This window comes from Sturnira hondurensis, unplaced genomic scaffold (assembly GCF_014824575.4).
Source record: "Sturnira hondurensis isolate 20B ecotype Veracruz unplaced genomic scaffold, ASM1482457v3 Scaffold0019433, whole genome shotgun sequence".
Taxonomy (NCBI): Eukaryota; Metazoa; Chordata; class Mammalia; order Chiroptera; family Phyllostomidae; genus Sturnira; species Sturnira hondurensis.
Window position 1 is genome coordinate 668,747 of NW_028092064.1, and position 20,094 is coordinate 688,840.

The 20,094-nt window shown below is 42.0% G+C and overlaps 2 protein-coding genes across 9 annotated transcripts in view; one reads left to right on the top strand and one right to left on the bottom strand.

Annotated features, from left to right (window-relative positions):
- Nucleotides 1-3,675: 3,675 nt before the first annotated feature.
- Nucleotides 3,676-14,069, bottom strand: HARBI1 (harbinger transposase derived 1). Its single transcript, XM_037027988.1, has 3 exons — nt 13,942-14,069; nt 12,423-13,237; nt 3,676-4,662 (listed from the first exon to the last, which is right to left on the bottom strand). The coding sequence occupies exons 2-3, from the start codon at nt 13,090-13,092 to the stop codon at nt 4,283-4,285; spliced, it is 1,050 nt and encodes a 349-aa protein (XP_036883883.1). The 5' UTR covers nt 13,093-13,237; nt 13,942-14,069; the 3' UTR covers nt 3,676-4,282.
- A 247-nt stretch (nt 14,070-14,316) lies between these two features.
- The window catches only part of ATG13 (autophagy related 13), a 40,185-nt gene continuing 34,407 nt past the window's right edge, over nt 14,317-20,094 (top strand). For 4 of the 8 annotated variants that reach the window (XR_005063918.1, XM_037027970.1, XM_037027973.1 and 1 more), the window contains exon 1: nt 14,317-14,647. The gene's annotated coding sequence lies outside the window, so the exon portion shown is untranslated. Of the gene's footprint in view, nt 14,648-15,003; nt 15,120-20,094 lie in introns of all 8 variants that reach the window. The other 4 variants (XM_037027971.1, XM_037027972.1, XM_037027974.1 and 1 more) reach the window with 4 other exon arrangements.

Here is a 20,094-nt window from a genome sequence, read left to right on the forward strand (position 1 = left end):
TATGTAAACTTATAGGGTTTTAATGTGTGGGTGCATATTTAATGTATATAAATGGTACTCAGATACAAAGTAAACTTTCCAGCAGTGGAATTTACCAATAGATTAAAATACATGAACATTGAAAAACTCTACAATGACAGCATGTCAGTCAGTCCATGAAGAAAGCTGTGTATGTAAGGTTAGAGTGAGTCTCAACAGAATGATACTTAATGTTTTGCTGGGTGAACATGGAGATGCCTTTCAAAAATGTTTTTTTACTGAAATTTACTAACTTGTGCTTTCGACTTCTACTCTTCTTGCTCCTATTTAGTATCCAGAGATCTCATCTCTCATATTTTTGATTATCACGAAGAGGATTTTAGATGGCAGTCATATTTTCTTTTTTTTTTTTTAGATTTTATTTATTTATTTATCTTTAGAGGGGAAGGAGAGAGGGAGAGAAACATCAATGTATGGTTGCCTTTTGTGCGTCCCCTGCTGGGAGGTGGCCTGCAGGGAACTGGACTACAACCCAGGCATGTGCCCTGACTGGGAATCGAACCGCGATCCTCTGGTTCGCAGGCCTGCGCTCAATCCACTGAGCTACACCAGCCAGGGCCTTCTTTTTAAAAAGCCTGTGAATTGTATATGCTGGGGAACTGGATTGTCCCCAGCCTTCAGTTAGTACTTTATCTTTCTTCCTTCGTGGCCATTCTCACAATCAATAAAGTCTTAGCTTAATCCTGAGTCAAATTCCTAAGATTTGATGGGATCTAGTAACCATGTGCCATGGGCTCTGAGGACATGTGTGTGCACAATGGGTAAGACTCATTGACTTATTTTCTGGTCTTCCCCCTAAATTCTCCTTTGCCAGAGAAAGTGACTGGTAAGCTCAGGCCTGGAGTTGGTTTGTTTATGGCTTCAGTCAGGGATACAATCATAGTAGGTCTATTATCTGCCTAGCCTCCATTTTACCCCTCCCCACCTTTTACAGGTCTTCACTGTGCAACACCATTACAATTCTGTCTTCTTTTTTGTCCCCAGGTTAGATTAACTTGCCATAGACTCTTACCGTCCAAGAGTCAGGAAAAGATCTTCCTCTAGGCTGTTACTTTTTTTTCTTTATATGTATTTTTTTTTTAGTTTTCTGTTCATTTTAAACTAAGAATATGTATATGGTCACTCTTTTGTGTAATTTGGAATTGGTAAACCCAATACTGTAGCTTCCTTTTAATGTATCTTCAGACTTTGCTGTCTTGAAACATCTAAGGGCAAACCTGGATAACTCCTATGCTGACCCGGATAGTCATCTATGGGCGGATGAGGCTTACATTAAGACAAGCAAAATCCTTGACTCTTTCCCAGAGCTGTGCCAGGAAGACACTATGAATCCACAATAAGGCCCTCAAGAGAAGATTTCTCAGGCACTTACATAAAAAGCCTCTATGAGCAAGCTCTTACCAATTTGGAAGTACAATCCTTGATCCCTTCCCTAGGTCATTTTGGGTAAAATGTGACTATGAACTGAAAAAAATCCTGGCCTGTCAAAGTCCAGATTGAAAGGAGATTAAAAGAATATATTTATATAGTTACTCTGTAGAATTATTAGGAAATACTAATAAAATGCTCCCAGGAAAAAACACTGCCAGGCAATGTTCAGTCAGTTCAGCACTCAGAAATTATCTTTGGTATGTAAGTAAGACTTGAAATTGCTTTTGAAATCTCTCCAAGGCTGTCTTTTCAACTCAGACTTCATGTCAGCATTGATTGAGTTGTGAAAGCCCCAATTTTTCTTTAATATAGTTTTTTAAGGATAAAATGCTAGGCACTTTCCAAGATTACTCTCCACCTTGCCACTTACGATGCATGGTGGCTGTAACCTTTTCCTCGGGCAACAGTCAGAACCAAAACTTTATAGGGTAAAACATCCACCTCGGGGAACTTGGAAAGACTGTGAGAGTTAAAATATTACCTTACGAAGGAGACAAGGAGACAAAGCAAGCTTGGATTACAAGTTAAACTTTACAAAGGAAAAAATGTAACAGGGCACCTCTATTGCACAATGAGCAGAGCTGAAGTTTACAGTCACCCCTTTGTTGTCCACTCCCATCTCAATGACTTCATTGTACATTGCAAGCTCAGCCTCCTGCCAAATGGACCTGCTCTTTATAGTGTAGGATGATGATGGAAAAATAGCATTTGGAATAGAATTAAACAGCAGATAATAATCCATAATTGTTTTTAATCTTGTGGCTGAGTCACCCTCAATTTATTTCCAAGTTTCTCTGTCATCTGCTGCTCATTTCTTTACTTTGAACGTTACCAGATTAACACTGCCAAAGGCAGGTAGGAAATGATCCAAGAGGGCAGTTCAGAGGTATCACATGGTGAATGGATGAAAAATTGGGAACAAGACAATCCTCAGGAAGGTCTCTTTTTTTATCCTGGCAAAGGCACCAATGTGTGAACCTAATTTACACTTTCATTATTCCAATCAGGTTATTTTTGTATCAGTATAATTTTAGAATAAGATGTGGTGGGGGATTATTTATTTCCCGGGAAATTCTGTCCATTACTTTGAATACAAGATATTCAAGTAGGTCTAACTTCAAAATTAACTTTAAGTAAAATTATATTCTTTTTACCTCTCCTTCTTAATACTTTCATATGTCTTCTTTATTCCCTAAATCTTCCTTCAGTACAAGGAATTTCAAAGCTGAATGGCCAAGCAGACATTCTAACATCACGATTGTAAGAAATATGATCTATGATGTGAGCTGTTAAAACCTGGGCAACTCTCCTCTGTCCATCAATTTATCAGGGTCTTTAGATCCCCTGTAAAGTGTAAGCCTGCTATGTTACCCATATTTGACTTTTCTTCCTTAGGCTGATTGGGTTCTTAAGCTACTTAGCCTTTAACTCCTACTCAGGGCTGGAAATAGGAGATTGGGAGTCCAGATGTTCTCCCCCAAAACTAGGTCCAAGTCACAGTCCAATTAAGGCAGAAAGACTAAAGATAAAGGTTTCAGGTTTCACTGTACCTAGCATCTTTTTCCCCCCTGGTATTTTAAAAATTTTTTTAGATTTTATTTATTTATCTCTAGAAGGGGAAGGGAAGGAGAGAGGGAGAGAAACATCAATGTATGGCTGCCTCTTGTGTATCCCCTGATAGAAACTGGCCTGCAACCCAGGCATGTGCCCTGACCAGGAATCAAACCACAGAACTGAACCACGGTTGTTTGATTCACAGGCCCGCGCTCAATCTACTGAGCTACACAAGTCAGGGCTACCTAACATCTTTTTTTTTTTTTTAAAGATTTTATTTATTTATATATCTTTAGAGGGGAAGGAGAGAGGGAGAGAAACATCAATGTATGGTTGCCTTTTGTGCGTCCCCTGCTGGTAGTTAGCCTGCAAGGAACCGGTCTGCAACCCAGGCATCTGCCCTGGCTGGGAATCGAACCGCGATCGTCTGGTTCGCAGGCCCGCGCTCAATCCACTGAGCTACGCCAGCCAGGGTTTTTTTGTTTTTTGTTTTTTGAAGAATTTATTTATCTTTAGAGGGGAAGGAGAGAGGGAGAGAAACATTAATGTATGGTTGCCTTTTGTGCATCCCCTGCTGGTAGTCAGCCTGCAAGGAACCAGCCTGCAACCCAGGCATGTGCCCTGACTGGGAATTGAACCGCGATCGTCTGGTTCGCAGGCCCGTGCTCAATCCGCTGAGCTACGCCAGCCAGGGCGGGCTACCTAACATCTTAAAAACGCAAAGCTACAAACTCAGCTTAGTAGCCATTTGCCAATATCAGAGGACCATTCTCCAATATAAAGTTACTTTTTACACTTGCCTCAGATTATGCCTATATTGGCAGCAAAGGAGAAAAGCTAAAATACCATCTGAATAATTCAAGACAAGTAAATATTGTTTTCATTTGAAATTTCCAGATAGTTGAAACAAAAATAAAGTGTTCTGGCTAGATGCCACTTCCTCCTCGCTTGATGTTGTAGACACAATCAGAAATGTCTGCAGACAATGACTTTTCAAATGACTGATGATCAACCTGGAGTTCAGTGCACAGTAGGGAACTGTTGTCCTGCTTTTGGAGGAGTTATAAAATTGAAAATGAATCAAGATATTCTGGCACAGCCCCCACTCTTCTAAAAAAACCCACACAGATTAAATGTCAATTTAATGAGTGTCCACACTCAGTTATGCGAAACGATGGAACTGTGTAGGGGTTAGTGAGGGAGGAAGTCTGTCACAGGTCCTTCTAGTAAGTTTTCCTCCTCCTCCCCACCTTTCACATTAGCTAAAGTGAGTGAGCACCAGCTCCTGGCGGATCCGGTCAGCCTCCAGGTCCAGGGACTCCATGTGTTCATACCCTTCCTCGGGGGGCTGTTCCACGGGTCCTGCCGTTGGAGAGGACCAAACATCCATCCCATGCTCCAGGGAGATGTTGTGGAGGACACAACAAGCTGAGATGATGTGGCTGGACTTCTCTGGTGAGTACTGCAGCGCCCCCTTGGACCCATCCAGGCAGCGGAACCGGGAACAGAGTGTCCGAAAAGTCTTCTCGATCACACTGTGAGTTGCAGAATGGGCCATGTTATAGCGATATTCAGCTGGAGTTTCATGAATGTGAAGAGGGGTCATGAGCCAGGTATGGAGAGAGAAGGAACTGTCACCTGTGGGAAAGTCCCAAAGAAATCATAAATGATTGCAATTGGAATCCAAACAAAAAGGAAAATCCAGGAACACAGAGAATGCACAAGAAAATGCAACAGCCTCTGGAGCCGGAGCGCACCAGAAAAACCGAGAGGGAAATGCTTTGGTAAAGAAAAGTCTTGCAAGAGTCACAGGAGGCAGACAGACATGAGTATTGGCTGGGGATGTCCTGGGTTAAAACCAAGAGAGGAAAAAGCTGATAGCTAAAGAAAGCCAAGTCTGAAAAAATGTAGGAAAGAAGTTAAGGCACTGAAGGAAATAAAATTCCTGGGTTTCCTGATAATAAAAGGTTAGTAAAAACTATCCCGCAGCAGACCAATCTTCAAAATTGTTCAAGAGCTAAAGCTTTTCTCCCTTAATCCGAGGGGATTCTTTTTCCTCTTAAGAGGGGAAACAAAGGATTCTGCCATGAGATCTCAAAACACTTGTGAAGAAAATTTCTAATTTTACTACTAAAATGTCAGGTCTGAATGGGGAATGCAGAGTATTTCATAATAATTCATCTCTTGGGGCTAAGAAAAATAAAATAAAAGTCCCAGCATCCGTGGTAGAGGCCAGAACTCAGGTGTCCTGCCTTCCTAGATAGGACATTCACTAGAACAACACCTTTGTAACAGGTGTTGTTCAGAACTTTATATGAACAAGGAAAGCATAATGATGCAAATATTACTAATGATAAGGAAATAAAATCAGAGATCAATTAAAATAATATACACAAGGCATTTCCCTTAGTGACCTATCAAATGATCTTGGGAAGTGCTAAAAATAAAACAAAAACTGGGATACAATGTCCTGACACAATGTTTCTATAATGTTTCATTGTCCTGACTCACTAGTCCGGCAGATGAAATGTCTCAGACAAAGAGGCACACAGGCCCTGGCGCACCAACTTGCACAACTGCTGTTCCCGACCCACCACCAATTTCAGTAAATAGTTATGGGGTGTGCTAGGCACTGTTCCAAAACACATAGTACTCCTTTATTTTTGGAGCTTACATTTTTATGAAATGGATTAACTTTATTCTTTATTTTTTTTAAGATTTTATTTATTTTTAGAGAGAGGGAAAGATAGAGAAACATCATTTGGCTGCCTCTTAAATGCCCCAATGGGGGACTAGGCCCGCAACCCAGGCCTTTGCCCTGACCCTGACCGAGAATAGAACCAGCAACCTTTCACTTTCCGGAACGACGCCCAGACAACTGGGCCACAGGAGTCAGGGTAATTAACTTTATTTTAAAAAATATTTGTTGTAGCCCTGGCTGTTGTGGCTCAGTGGACTGAATGCTGACCTGTAAGCCAAGAGGTCACTGGTTTGATTCCTGGCTGGGGCACATGTCTGGGTTGCAGGCAGGTTCCCAAGTAGGTAAGCATGTGAAAGGCAACCACACATTGGTATTTCTCTCCCTCTTTTACCTCTATATAAAAATAAATAAATAAAATGAAATGAAAAACAAAATTTTTTGTAATTAAATTTTTTTAAATTAAGATACAATTGACATACATTGTGTTAAACATCTAAGAAGTCTCACAAGATTTTCAGATTTTGTATTTGGCTGGCTTTTTTTCTATTTGTCCTAAGTACAACCTATTTAAATTAAACTCACCTTTACTAAATGTTGGGAACTGCCTTGCCTGGTTTCAGAAGCTGTAATTCTGCCCGGTTAAGGCTGAGTAGAAAGACTTTGGGACCATAAACTGATACAGGGTGCAGCCAAGGGGGGTGCCCAGAAAAGATTTGGAATAGTGTCCAGAACTCAAAGTGTACAGAAATATTGGAGGAAATATTAGGATGTCCTCACCCCCCCCCACCAAGGTGTCAGTTGGGGGAAGGGATGAATGGAGCAGGGCCATTGAGAGCTGTTTTGCATAGCAACAGTTTTGTAGCTAACCTCTGGAATGGCATTTAACATATCTATAACCTTTAACTGGTTTCATAGATATGTTAAATAGCTGTGGCCAAGTTTTGGGCCAGGGAGAAGTGAGTGGTGGAAAAAACCAGGCTAGAATTGAGAGCTGCTTCTCTGAGAGAGGGCCTGCTTGAGAGCCATGTGGCTTTAGCAGAGTGGGGGCTAACCAGGCTGGAACTGGGGCTGCTTCTCGGAGAGAGTGCCTGCGAGAGAGCCATGTGGCTTTAGCAGAGTGAGGACCCCCTCTTGGCCAGATGAGGGGGAGAGCCACGCTATTTAGAAAGATGTAGACCCCTGTAGCCATTAGGAGGGAGAGCCATGCAGTTTCAGCAGAGTGCAGACCCCCTCTTGGCCAGGTGGAAGAGAAAACCACGCAACTTTGCCAGAATGGAGATCCCTGCGGCCAGGTGAAGAAGAAAGACGCGGCTTTGGTAGAAGAGGCCCACACGGCTTTGGCGTGCTCCCTTTGGCTGAGTAGCCTGGAAAGCAGGAGAGACTTTGACTAGAACTTGGTACAAAGAACTCTTGCCAGTGGAAGGTGCCGCATGACTTTGGATTAATTGGAGATCCTGCCTGGACAGGCAGACGACGCAGCTCACGTGCCAGCGGCCTGAAAACGGACGTGTGCTCTTTTCCTGATTTACGGTACCCGGAGTTGGGACAGTGGGAGAAGGGAGCGCTGTGTGTGTGTGTGTAGGTGTATACCCTTAAAGACTTTAATATTTCAAGGAAGGCATTAGGCCTGAATAGCATTAAATAAACATTTTGTTTCCTTTTCGCAAATCTCTGGCATTGAGAGATGTGTTTCCAATTGGCGGCGGACAGAAGGACCTTAAGATTTTAGTGTATCGGCCTTGGGAGGGGTCCCTATTTTCTGCAGCAGGTTTTGGCATCCCTCAGTGGGCCAAGTATTGCCCCCCCTCGGACCCTTTGTTCGGTAACAAAACCACTTAGGAGACAAAGCTTATCTTCCTTGTAGGGGCACCACCTTTGCCCCCTTTCATCTCACCCTGCTTGGCCCCCAGTGGATGACTGGTTAGCCAATGACAGGTAAGATTCCTCAATGGAAGGATGAACTAAGACAGGCAGGTTGCAAAGGGGTCCTCAGGGAAGGACTTGGGGGGCTATAGAAAAAGGGGGTTATGAACCCTCACCCTTTGGCTTTGACATAGCCTGAGTCCTCACTCTGTCTGCAACAAGTCTCCTAATCTCTTGGCTGCCTTACTTCCCCTTGCCTGACTTAAGCCTGAAACAATGCCTTGAGCCTGAAACTATGCTGGAGGTAGGTGAGGCCCTGTGCTGGAAAGAGAAGGTTCCCTGGGATGATCAGGCCTAAAAAAGAATGCATAAAATCTTATGAAACCTACTTTGCTAATACTCTCAATTTAAATGATAAAGGGTCCAAGCATGAAATGAGTTTGTTACCCAAAGTTTTATGGCCCTTTAACTATCTGACCCTGACTTAGAATAAGCCCTCAGAGTTCTTTGAGTGTTATCTATTGTTTGACATTACTGCCTGACAATGACTGATGAGCTTTACATATACACCCTGTATTCCTATGCAAATAAACCCATTAAAAGTCCATTGAGGAAAAGACTCCTGGTCCTACTTTGAGAGAGTCACTACCTTTCCTTCCCAGGCAGATCGTGTCTTGGCTGGAGGGGGTGGGGTGGGGAGGGGGGCCCTGCAGGCGGAGCCCCCCCACAACCAAATACTGATTTTAAGAAACTGATGTTGTCCTGCTGGTGTGGCTCAGTGCATTGAGCACTGGCCTGCGAACAGAAAGGTCGCTGGTTTGGTTCCTAGTTAGGGCACACACCTGGGTTGCAGGCCAGGTCAACCAATCGATGTGTCTCTTGCGCACCAATGTTTCCTCATTCTCCCTCCCTTCCAATCTCTCTAAAAAGAAATAAATATTTTTTTAAAAAAGAAACTGATGTAAATAATAATGAAAATAATATCTGTGACTCACTGAGTAGCTATTATGTAGAAAGCACTCTCCTAGGCAATTCTAAAATATTGTCTCCTGTTTTTAAAAATTGTTATCAGTTTATTTGAGCCAAACCGATGACATGCAGGGAAGCAAGATCTCCAATGCTCCTGGAAATACTATCTTTTGTTATCTAATCGCAGCTCTGCCAGATTAGATAATACTAAACTCATTTTACAAATGAGAAGATCAAAATATGTGTCAACCATCATTCGCTACGTTAGGCAAAGGAGAAGCCAGTCACTAATGCTAATGTCAGACTCAGTGTCACTCAACCAGTAGTGGAATGCAATAGAAGAGAATAAGATAAACATTTAAGATGAATGCCAAAGCACAGAGATGCTAAATGATATTTGTTAAATGTTTCTGTGAGAAACAGTATGAGCCATGGACATGAACTAAGGTGGGGTAGTGATGGTGGGAAGAGGATACAGGGTGGAGGGAAATAAAGAGGAGAAAAAAATGGGACAACTGTAATAGCATAATCAATAAAATATGTTTTTAAAAAATGGTATGAGGATTAAATGGTGAGACATACAGGACAAACTAGTTACTGTAGACTTTTTATAAAATGCTCAATGGGCATTAACTGGTTATAATCCAAGTACCACTGGAAGGAAAGTCAAACGTTCAGGAGGGGATTAGGATCACAAGTGAACAGATTACAACTGTCTACATGATCAGTCAGTCATCACAAGACATCATGGCAGGTCTCACCAAAGCTGCTTAATAGCACTAGGCCAAAAGCTGAAGAAATAAGAACTGGGGCTGATTTGTTTGCAGGAACACATACATTACATACATTTAGAAAAGGGGAATTAGGTAATGCACTCTGAAGAGACAGAAGGGAATAAGGACATGAAGGAATGATACCTATGGTGAAAATCTGTTTTAAAAAAAACAAAGGAGAATCAGAGCTAATTTTAGATTTGGCAAGTCTAGATCTCTTTCATAAATCTGATGGTGTTAAGATACAATCAGCCAGCCATCTTTTTTAAAGCATCTTGACATTGCTCATAATCCTGCCTATCTACCCCCACACCACCTCACTGTGTACACATGTTCTGACACCAGTGATCTCCAAAGGTATCTGTGTGTACAAATCCATTAAGCACGAATCTATCAGGATACCTATTAAAATTGGATGTCTAGATTCTTTCCTTGTATATTCTCATTCTCAAAGTTTAAGGTGGGGCCCAGTGATACACATTTTTAATAAATCACCTGATGACTTGAGAAAATTTGGGAAACATTATAGTAGTTCAGGGGTCTTCAAACTAGTTTTCCTATTAGAGCTGGCTTTCCAAGGAGTGTATGTATCAGTTCCCCCAGAACTGATAGTACTAAAGGAATCAATTTCTACATGGGTCTACTTTCCCCATCCTTAGTGCCTAGCATGTGGCCTGGTACTAAAACCAGCCTTCATAAACATTTGTTAAATATTGTTGGAATATCCATCTCTCACACTTCTACCCTTTCTATGAAGACATGAATAAAAAAATATGTAAAAATTTGTCAGAGTTTTTACTTATTTTCAACTTTCCTGTGAACAAATCGAACAACTACTTTAAGCCCTGGCTGGTGTAGCTCAGTGGATTGAGCGCTTGCCTGAGAACTGAAGGATCACAGGTTCTATTCCCAACCTAAGGCACATGCCTGGGTTGCAGGCCAGGTCCTCAACACATTTTGATGCCTCTCTCACTGTCTTTCTCCCTCCTTTTTTCTCTCTAAAAATAAATAAAACAATCTTTAAAAAAATTTTTTAAACCTACTTTCAAGCCATAATTCCAATTCAGTCTGGGGTCCCAAGATATGAAGAGAAAGAAAATCAGTAATTTGTACATGACCTTGAAGTCCTTAAAAACAGGAGTAACAGAGTAATAGAGTAAAGGAATAATTGCCGAATAGAGTAATTCCTCATATAATCTAGTTTTTGATGTTGTTTGTTTTAAACAACAGACATTTATTTCACAGTTCTGGTGGCTGGGAAGTCTGAGAATTGGGTACTAAGGTGGGGTTTGGGGAGTCATATAATCTAGTTTTAAAACTTAAACACAGTGACTTAAACAATCTGTGCCTTAATTTTCTCATCTGTAAAAAAATGTTACTATTATCAGTATTTAATTCCTTATGAGTTTTTACAAGGATTAAGTGAGATAATCCAATGCAAAGTGCTTACAACCCTGCCTGACAAATTCTAAATGCTCAGTAAATTTTAGCTGGCTTTATAGTTAAGGTACCAAAGTAATTCCCTATGAAATGAGCTTGGAATCAAACTACTCCCACAGTTGTTCCATCTTTTTGCAAGATGGAACACTTGCAAAACAGACTTTCCTTCACTTTTTGGTGTGACTTGTATGATATTTGAAAGTTCAAAGTAGGCACACAATGGGATTAAGATAAAAGTCCAGTAAAGGAGAAGGTGGTACACTCACTGCAAACAGTATGCAGACACAGCAGCTCAAGAAACATCACCAAGTTCCAAGATGTGACTCACGGCACCCTGGCAGCTCTAAACCACTCAGTGTGACAGCAATCTCTTTCCACTTGGAACAGGAGAGGTTTCTCTTTTATGAACCAGTAAATTCATTAAAGAAAAATGAAATACATTAGAGAGAAATAAGTGTTGTCTATTATATATTAAACACTGTGTTATGAACATGCACAGTGCGGATATGGAAATGAGCATTGGTTTCTAAAGAGATGTCTCCAAATCCCAAATGTATCTTTTCGTCTCTCACTTATGTTGTATATAAGATAACCCTTATTTTGTTGCTCACATCAGTCAAAAAAGAAAAAAAACCCAACCCACCAACCAAAGCTACCAGCCCCAAGGGTTTTATCACTGTCAGCACTATCCCTCACAGCTATACAGCCCCTTCAGTTTGTATTGTCCAATACTGAATGGGTCTGGTCCTACTCATGTAACTACGCCGGCTTTCACATGGCAGTGGGACAGATCTATGAAGTTCTTATAACACCTGTGTAAGCGCACTATCTACTATCATTTTCACATAAATATACTGACAATCACCAATGGTAAAATTAATATATTTGTACAATACTTTATCATGAACTTGCTTAACCCTAACAATAGGCATTACTGCTGTTGACATTATTTTCACCATTGTATAGATGATAAAAAACTTAGTCTCGATTGTATGACTATTTCACAAGATCGGTACTGATAAGTATTTTGGCTGCATTTAAGGGACTGTTTTTGCAGGCTTGTTGTTGTTTGCAACTACAAAGCATTACTGCAATGCAAATTCTTATTATGTAATTTTATTATACACCAGTGACATTCCTATCTATGAACATGCACTTCCATGTAATCTCTCAGAGGTGGAAGATCTGGGTAAATAATACGCTCTTAAAACTTTAATATGTGTCCTTTAAAATGGTGACTTTTAAAAATTAAGGCTCGCCCTGGCTGGTGTAGCTCAGTGGATTGAGCGCAGGCCTGCGAACCAGACGATCGCGGTTTGATTCCCAGTCAGGGCACATGCCTGGGTTGCAGGCTAGTTCCCCACAAGGGCCAATTCCCAGCAAGGGATGCACAAGAAGCAACCATAAATTGATGTTTCTCTTCCTCTCTCCTTCCCTTCCCCTCTAAAGATAAATAAATAAAATATAAAAATAAATAAATAAAAAGGTGTTTTTTAAATAATTTTAAAAAATTAAGGCTCAAAGAGTTTTCACCTTGAGGTCTCAAAAAAAAGGCTGGGACTGAGACTTAAGTCTACAGACTTCCATATTTCATTTACTCTGCTACATAATTCCATGGCTACAAAATGAAGCATTTCCACCTGCAAACTTACCAAGCAGCCAGCTGTCTTTGTGCATCCCAGCTTCAAACTGACTACTAAGGGAAGACTGCTGCAGCACCGCATAGTCCTGTAGGCTGCCTGGCCAGTTTGTCTCCACAGCCATTAATGCCCCTCTGATGTCGCACACCATCAGGCAGTTTAAAGAATGTAGACCTTTACGGTTCACATAGGAGAGGTCTTCGGCATTTGGTGCCTTGATTGCCACATGGATACAGTCAACCACTCCTATTACCCCTGGCATCCCAGCCAACCCATAGAACTCATCCTTCAGAGCCTGAATGGATGCCTCATCAGCTGGAAAGCGAATGAACTGTGAGGCTCTTTCCACAAGTGCTTCAGTGACATTGGCAACACATCGACTCATTGATGCCTGACTGATTCCAATAGCATCTCCCATCCGGGTCTGGAAGGAACCTGAAGTATAGAAGCCCAGTGCTGCAAGGATCTGTGTCTCTGGGCTAATAGCCCTGGATCTCTGAGTGGGTCTAGAAAGACTGGCTCCCAAGAGCTCCACCAGGTAGTAAATGAACTGTCGAGGAAAACCATACATAGACATCAAGTAGTCATCAGTGACATCATCAAGCTTAAAACGGTCCAATGTCCGGTGACCTCGGCCATACAGTAAGAGATCACAGTCAAGCACCGTAATTGGTATGGCCATGGTACATGTAAATGTTGACTCTCCCTCTGCTACTTTTCCTGAAATCTTCCCAGTGAGGAGGTTGGTGCAAGAAGGTATTTAAAGAAGTGTCAGAATGCAACAGTTAACCATCAGTTAAATGGCTCTGACATTTATAATCTTCTTTCTGTAAAGGTTAAAAGAAAAAAATTAGAAACCTACCAAAGACTTTTAAAGTGATTCAAAGGCTACAATAGCCCCTTTTCTCAAATTTCCATTTTGTTCAAGCAAAAGGTGCTATACTTTAACTCTGGGTTTTCCTCCACTAACTGATGGCTGGCAGTCTTTGTTTTGGTTTCAAGGATAATGGGAGTTGAATTTCAGTGACTCCTTTAATGCCCAGCATTTGAACTGGGAGGAGCAAAAGATTAATGGAGGAGGTGGCATAATTATCCACAAGGTAAAAGAGGCCTGCACCTAACTATACAGGCCACGAAACAGCTGAGGTAAATCGGAACTACCCAGAGCAGGGTTTAGTCATAGCGGGTTTCATTACCTAAAGCCTCTGGCACCACCTGAACGGGACGGCTGGGTGCGCCTGTGGGCGCGCGCGCTCAAACCTGTCTAACAAGGGAGAAGGGGGAAAAACCACCCACGACCTAGGCTGATGGACGTGGATTGTGTCCTCTCACAATAGTGAGGCGGAGGGTTAGGAAGCAGAGAAGAGCAAACAAGTTAGAATGAAGGTGCGAAAGAAGACGTTAAGAGAACTAGAGTTGAGAGGCGACGCTGCCGCTTTTAAGAGGCGCCTTAAGAATACGGAACACGGAACATTCCGTAAATCTGATGACGCCGGCCACTCTCAAAGTCCAGCTAAAGTCCGTCACCCACCTCTCGATGACTGCCAGGTTACCAGAACCAGTCCCCACCCACCCAGCCTGGTCCGGCCCTCCTCCAAGGCCAGCAGTCGCTCACAGTCCGCCACGGCGCCCACGCGGCGTTCAGGCTTCCGCAGCCGCGGTGACTTGCGATTCGCAACTGCATATTCCTCACGCGGCCCAAACGTCCTCGCTCTTTCAAAGAACCTGTCCTTTACGCTTTTATTTTTTTCCGAGACGCTTGGAAATATTGACCATAAAGACCTATAGAAAGAAAAATAACTTTTATAGGAATTTCGAAGAGGAAAGAGATTAACCAGGATGTTTGTATGTAGCGAAAGTGCGGCGGAGATTACATAACTGTATTTCCCCCGTAGCCCTCTTCCTCCCCCTCCTTCACCCAAGCGGATGAAAACAAACACTAACGATGGCGGCGCCGGGAAGCGACCGGCTGCTGGGCTTAAGGCAAGAGTGATTGCTTGAGCCTTAAAGAGCTCCAGTCGACGTGAGTGCGTCAACTCGCTCAGTCTTGAGAGCGAATACTTGGGGCCTGTGAACCACGAGTCTCCTGAGGCGTGAGACGGTATCTGTCTGCGACCCGGGCTAGCACTGCTGCCCCGGAGCGCGGAGCCTTCTGCCGGGAGGCGTAGCTGGCCGGCCCCAGGCCCCGGCCACCGTAATGAGAGCCCCGAGCCACTCTTTGGGTCGCAGCTTTGCAGGTACTAACTTTAGAGGGGTACCCCCAGATCTCTCAGCGCCCCCGGGTGGGAGGCTACGGATCTGCGGCCTGTCGCGTCCTTCCTTGGGAAGCTGAAGCGGACTAGCCGCAGTTCGGTCCCCTGAGCTTTCTTGGCGAAGTCGGGTTGATGTAGGTGGCCTCGATTCCTGATTTTACCCAGTCTTTGCAAAGATCCCAGAGCTCTGGTCTCTACTTCCTCAGTTCTTTGGATTAAGTTCTGAAGGTTTTTGGAGATAATTTTGGGTTCATAACTGCGGGGTTGGGTACCAGTATGAGTCAGGTAGGTTTTCCTGCGATCCAGATTTGCTGAGTGCCAAATATGTACTCCGCGTGTAGGTGAGGGTGACTCTTGACTAGTGAAAAAAGGGACACAAGGTTCACGACTGTCTTCTCACTGGCAGTGAGACGGCTTGTGGAAACCTGAGATCCATTGTCATTAAATAAATCTCTGGGTAAGTGGCTAAGCACCTTCTTGGGGTCATCACTAACTCATCTCAGTTTTCACTTTCTCAGTCAGTTCCCAGTTTGCCTGGTCGGTTCAGCGTAGGTCTTCTCTTTCAGCATTTTTTCTTCTGCTGGGCATCCTTCCGCCAGAGAGCCAGCTAGGGACAGAGCTAGGGAGAAGGAACATGAATGAATGAATATTAAAAAAGAAAAGTACCCTGTTTCTTACACTTAGTTTAAAACTCATCATCTAAGTTGGTAGAATGAATTAAACACCTTTAATGGGAGTTGTACAATAGTAAGAAACAGTAGACCCTTCCCTTGTACTAAATTAACTTCCAGGTTTTTGTGTGTTTTATGAGTGTTTTTTTCCATGTGTGGGTATTGTGGCTCCAACTAAATTACAAGGGTTTTTTTGGAGTTTTCAACTCCATTTTAACCTGAACAGAAGTCTTATAAATGCTCGTGGAACGGAATCCTGAGTTAACAATATATTTTTTAAAGATTTTATTTATTTACATTTAGAGACAGAGGAAGGGAAGGGAGAAAGAGATCTATCAGTGTTCAAGAGATAGATCTACTGGTTGCCTTTCACACGCCCCCTACCTGGCCTGCAACCCAGGCGTGTGCCCTGACTGGGAATTGAAATGGTGACCCTTTGGTTTGCAGGCGAGCATGCAATCCAGTGAGCCACACCAGCCAGGGCAATATTTGTTTTTCTTTTAAAATTCCTTAACTTTATTATAGAGGAAATGGATAATTACATGCATAACATTGTGGTTGAAGAGCTGCTTAGATTACAGAGAATAAAGAGTACACTTAAAAAATCCCTGCCCTGGTCAGGTAGCTCAGTTGGTTAGAGCATTGTCCAGATACGAGATAATTCTCGATCTTTCAAGACCATGCTCTGAGTAACTGAGCCACACTGGCCAGGGTCATGCACGGTTTTCATAGAGGAAAGGATGCATGGAGTTGCTGGTCCTTGCTTACTCTTTTTCAAAATGTGGAGACCAATAAAAACTGCAAGTAGTCCTTGATATGATAAAGGCAGTGTAGCTAGGAATGATGCAAGGGAGGTTTGCCCAGAGGGAAATCAAGCAACTTTTATTAAAGTTGGGGTTTTAAGTCTTAAAAGGATTTTAAACACTTAAAATGGATATAAAATCAGTTTTAAATCTTTAATAGGGTTTTAAAGGGATTTAAGATGAATTTTAAATAGTTGTTTTTAACTGTAGAGTAAATGTGGGCCAGTTTGAGAAACCTCTAAATGCCAGAGCAGGTGGCACAGGAAATCTCACTCACCTTAAGATGCTTCCCATCTATCTGCCTTTGGTTACTAGAGAAGGAATAAGGTTGCGAACTACCACTCTTTAGAAAAACAGCTCAGCATGCACCCTTGACTGTCAGTCAGTATTATCTTCTTGGTAAAAGTAAAGGTAAATAAAAAACTTGTGAATTTTTTGAAAGAGAAGAGAAACACCAGTGTGCAGGAGACACATTGATCGGCTGCCTCTTGCATGCCCTCAAGCAGGGAACCTGGCCTGCAGCCTAGGCGTGTGCCCTGACTGGGAATCAAAACTGCAGCTCTGGTATGCAGGCTGGCATTCAATCCATTGAGCCACACCAGCCAGGGCCTTGTAGCCTTTTTGTTTTAAATACTCATTTTTTAAAAATTTATTTACTGACTTGAGAGAGAGAGAGGAAAAAAACACATCCATTTGTTGTTGCACTTACTTACGCATTCATTGGTCGATTCCTGTAGGAGAATATGGGGCCTGACTAGGGATCAAACCCACAACCTTGGCATATTCTCAGAATTCTCCTTTTGCTGTATCTCAAGTTGTTATCCAGTATTCTCCATTTTGTTAGTTTCTAGATAATTTGCGACTTTGGTTTTTATTTTAGTGTTTATTAAAAGCTTCTTAATGTACATGTGGTTAACTTTTTATTGTATATTTCCAGTTTATTGGGTCATGGGTAGTAGTATCTTGGGGGGAAATTTTTTAAAAGATTTTATTTATTTATCTTTAGAAAGGAAGGGAAGGAGAGAGGGAGAGAAACATCAATGTATGGTTGCCTCTCGTGTGTCCCCTGCTAGGAACTGGCCTGCAACCCAGGCATGTGTCCTGACTGGGAATGGAGCTGGGATCCTTTGGTTCACAGGCCCACGCTCAATCCACTGAGCTACTCCAGCCAAGGGTGGAAACAAATGTTTTAGGTGGAAGAATTTACAAAAGTAAATTCTTTTTAAGAGTTTTTAAAATTTTTGCTGATTTTATTGGGTGACACTGATTAATTATATAGGTTTCGGGTGTGCAATTCTATAATATATCATCTGGAAAATTTATAGTGTCCCTTAAACCTGAGAGAAGAATGTGGAAGGTAGAGTTAAATAACTAAGATTTATTGAGGATCTCATATATGGCAAGTACTCTTTATAGGAACTATCATTTAATCTTCACCACAGCCCTATGAGGTAGGTGTACTATTTATTGTCATTTTATAATAAACAGAAAGACTGAGTAACTTGTCTTATATGCAATTACATATATATTAGACTTTTATTACTCAGATCCTCTATGTCTACTTGAGCTTTGAAAAAGGTGTATTGAATCTTTAGGAATAGTTTTGGTTTTATCAAGCTCTCCTAGTGTCTTTAAGAATTTTTGCTTCATGTGTTTTATTTGCTATATTGCTTATATGTAAAGGTTTATGGCTATTAAATTTTAGAGATTGTCATTACTCAGCATCCCTTTTAATCTCATTTCATCACTTTTGGCCTGTATAAATATTGCTGCTTCTGCTTTTTTCCCTCTTTCTTCTTCCTCTTTTTAAAAACTGAATACACTTCTTTCAAACTTTCTTTGTAACTCTCTTAGGAAAGATGATTTCAGTAGTTTAAACTTTTCTGTTCTTGTTTCTCATTTGTCTACAAATAACTTTTTAAAGTATATTTTGTTGATTATGCTATTACAATTGTCTCAATTTTCCCCCCATTGTCCCCCTCCACCTGGTACCCCCTTCCCTCCAGCATTCCGCCCCCTCTAGCACTCCCTCTCCTTTAGTTCGTGTCCATGGGTTGTGCATATAAGTTCTTCGGCTTCTCCATTTCCTATACTATTCTTAACTTCCCCCTGTCTATTTTGCACCTCTTGATTATGCTTCTAATCCCTGTACCTTTTCTCGTATTCTTCCCCTGCCTTACTGATAACCCTCCATGTGATCTCCATGTCTATTATTTTTCTTCCTGTTCTAGTTGTTTGCTTAGTTTTTGTTTTTTAGATTCAGTTGTTAATAGTTGTGAGTTTATTGTCATTTTACTGCTTATAGTTTTGATCCTTTTCTTAGATAAGTCCCTTTAACATTTCATATGATAACTGATAATGAGCTCCTTTAGCTTTACCTTGTCTGGGAAGCACTTTATCTGTCTTTCAATTCTAAATGATAGCTTTGCTGGATTGAGTAGTCTTGGATGCAGGTCCTTGCCTTTCATAACTTTGAATACTTCTTTCCAGCCTCTTCTTGCCTGCAAGGTTTCTTTTGAGACACCAGCTGATAGTCTTACGGGAACTCCCTTGTAGGTAACTCTCTGCCTTTCTCTTGCTCCTTTTAAGAATATTTATCTTTAACCTTTGGCATTTTAATTATGATGTGTTTTGGTGTGGTCCTCTTTGGGTCCAACTTGTTTGGGACTCTCTGTGCTTCCTGGATTTCTATGTCTATTTCCTTTGCCAAATTAGGGAAGGTTTCTTTCATTATTTTTTCAAATAAGTTTTCAGTTTCTTGCTTTTCCTCTTCTCCTTCTGGCATCCCTGGGATTCTGATGTTGGCAGTTTTGGGGATGTCCCAGAGTCGTCTTATACTCTGCTCATTTTTTTGAATTCTTTCTTCATTCTGCTATGCTTGAATGTTTATTTCTTCCTTATGTTCCAAGTTGTTGATTTAAATCCCAACTTCCTTCCTGTCACTGTTGGTTCCCTGTGGATTCTTGTTTATTTCACCTACTGTAGCCTTCATTTCTTCCCTTATGTTTTTGCCACATTCAGCGAGTTCTCTGAGCATCCTGAGCACAATGTTTTGAACTCTGCATCTGATGGGTTGGCTATCTCCATTTCATTTAGTTCTTTTTCTGCAGTTGTGTTCTAGTCTTTCATTTGGGCCATGTTTCCTTGTCTCCTCAATTTGGCAGCCTCCCTGGGTTTGTCTGTATGTACTAGGTAGACCTGCTTTGACTCCCTGTCTTGGCGTATCTTTTAAGTTGTGTGGAGCAGTGCCTTACCTAAGGTATTCACCAGGGCAGGGCCATGCACTTCACCACTTTGTGGCATTGTGGCGGGGGAGGGGTCGGACAGGGGACCGTGTCACTGCCTGGCTCCTAGAGGCTTCCCTGGCATTCGCCCCATCACTTCGTCCACTTGCCATATGTGACTGGCACCCTTCTAGTTGTTGCCCCGATGATGATGCCCAGAGTGGGTGGCATTGCATTAGTTCTAAGCCCATGAGTCCCCTTAAACGGACTCTCCTGAGAGACAGATAGTTTCTTCTGCTGCCTCAACCCCATTGGTGTTTTTTTTTTCTGTTCTTTCTTTTTTTAGAAGTTTTTAAAGATTTTATTTTTAGCCCTGGCTGGTGTAGCTCAGTGGATTGAGCGCGGGCCTGCAAACCACACAGTTGAGGTTCGATTCCCAGTTGGGGCACATGCCTGGGTTGCAGGCCAGTTCCCAGCATGGGACTCATGAGAGGCAACTGCACGTTGATGTTTCTCTCCTTCTCTCCTTTCCTCTAAAGATAAATAAATAAAAATTCTTAAAAAAAAAAAGATTTTATTTTTAGAGAGAGAGAGGAAGGGAGGGAGATGGAGAGGGAGCGCAACATCAATGTGTGGTTGCTTCTCACACACTCCCAACTGCAATATGACCTGCAACCCAGGCATGTGCCCTGACTGGGAATTGAACTGGTGACCCTTTGGTATGCAGGCTGGCA

What these genes read in the sequence shown, in the direction of transcription:
- HARBI1 (XM_037027988.1), bottom strand. Translation starts at nt 13,092, where the DNA reads ATGGCCATACCAATTACGGTGCTTGACTGTGATCTCTTACTGTATGGC. An exon ending in CAAAGACAGCTGGCTGCTTG is followed by an intron (nt 4,663 to 12,422) that starts GTAAGTTTGCAG and finishes ACTTTCCCACAG; the next exon opens with GTGACAGTTCCTTCTCTCTC.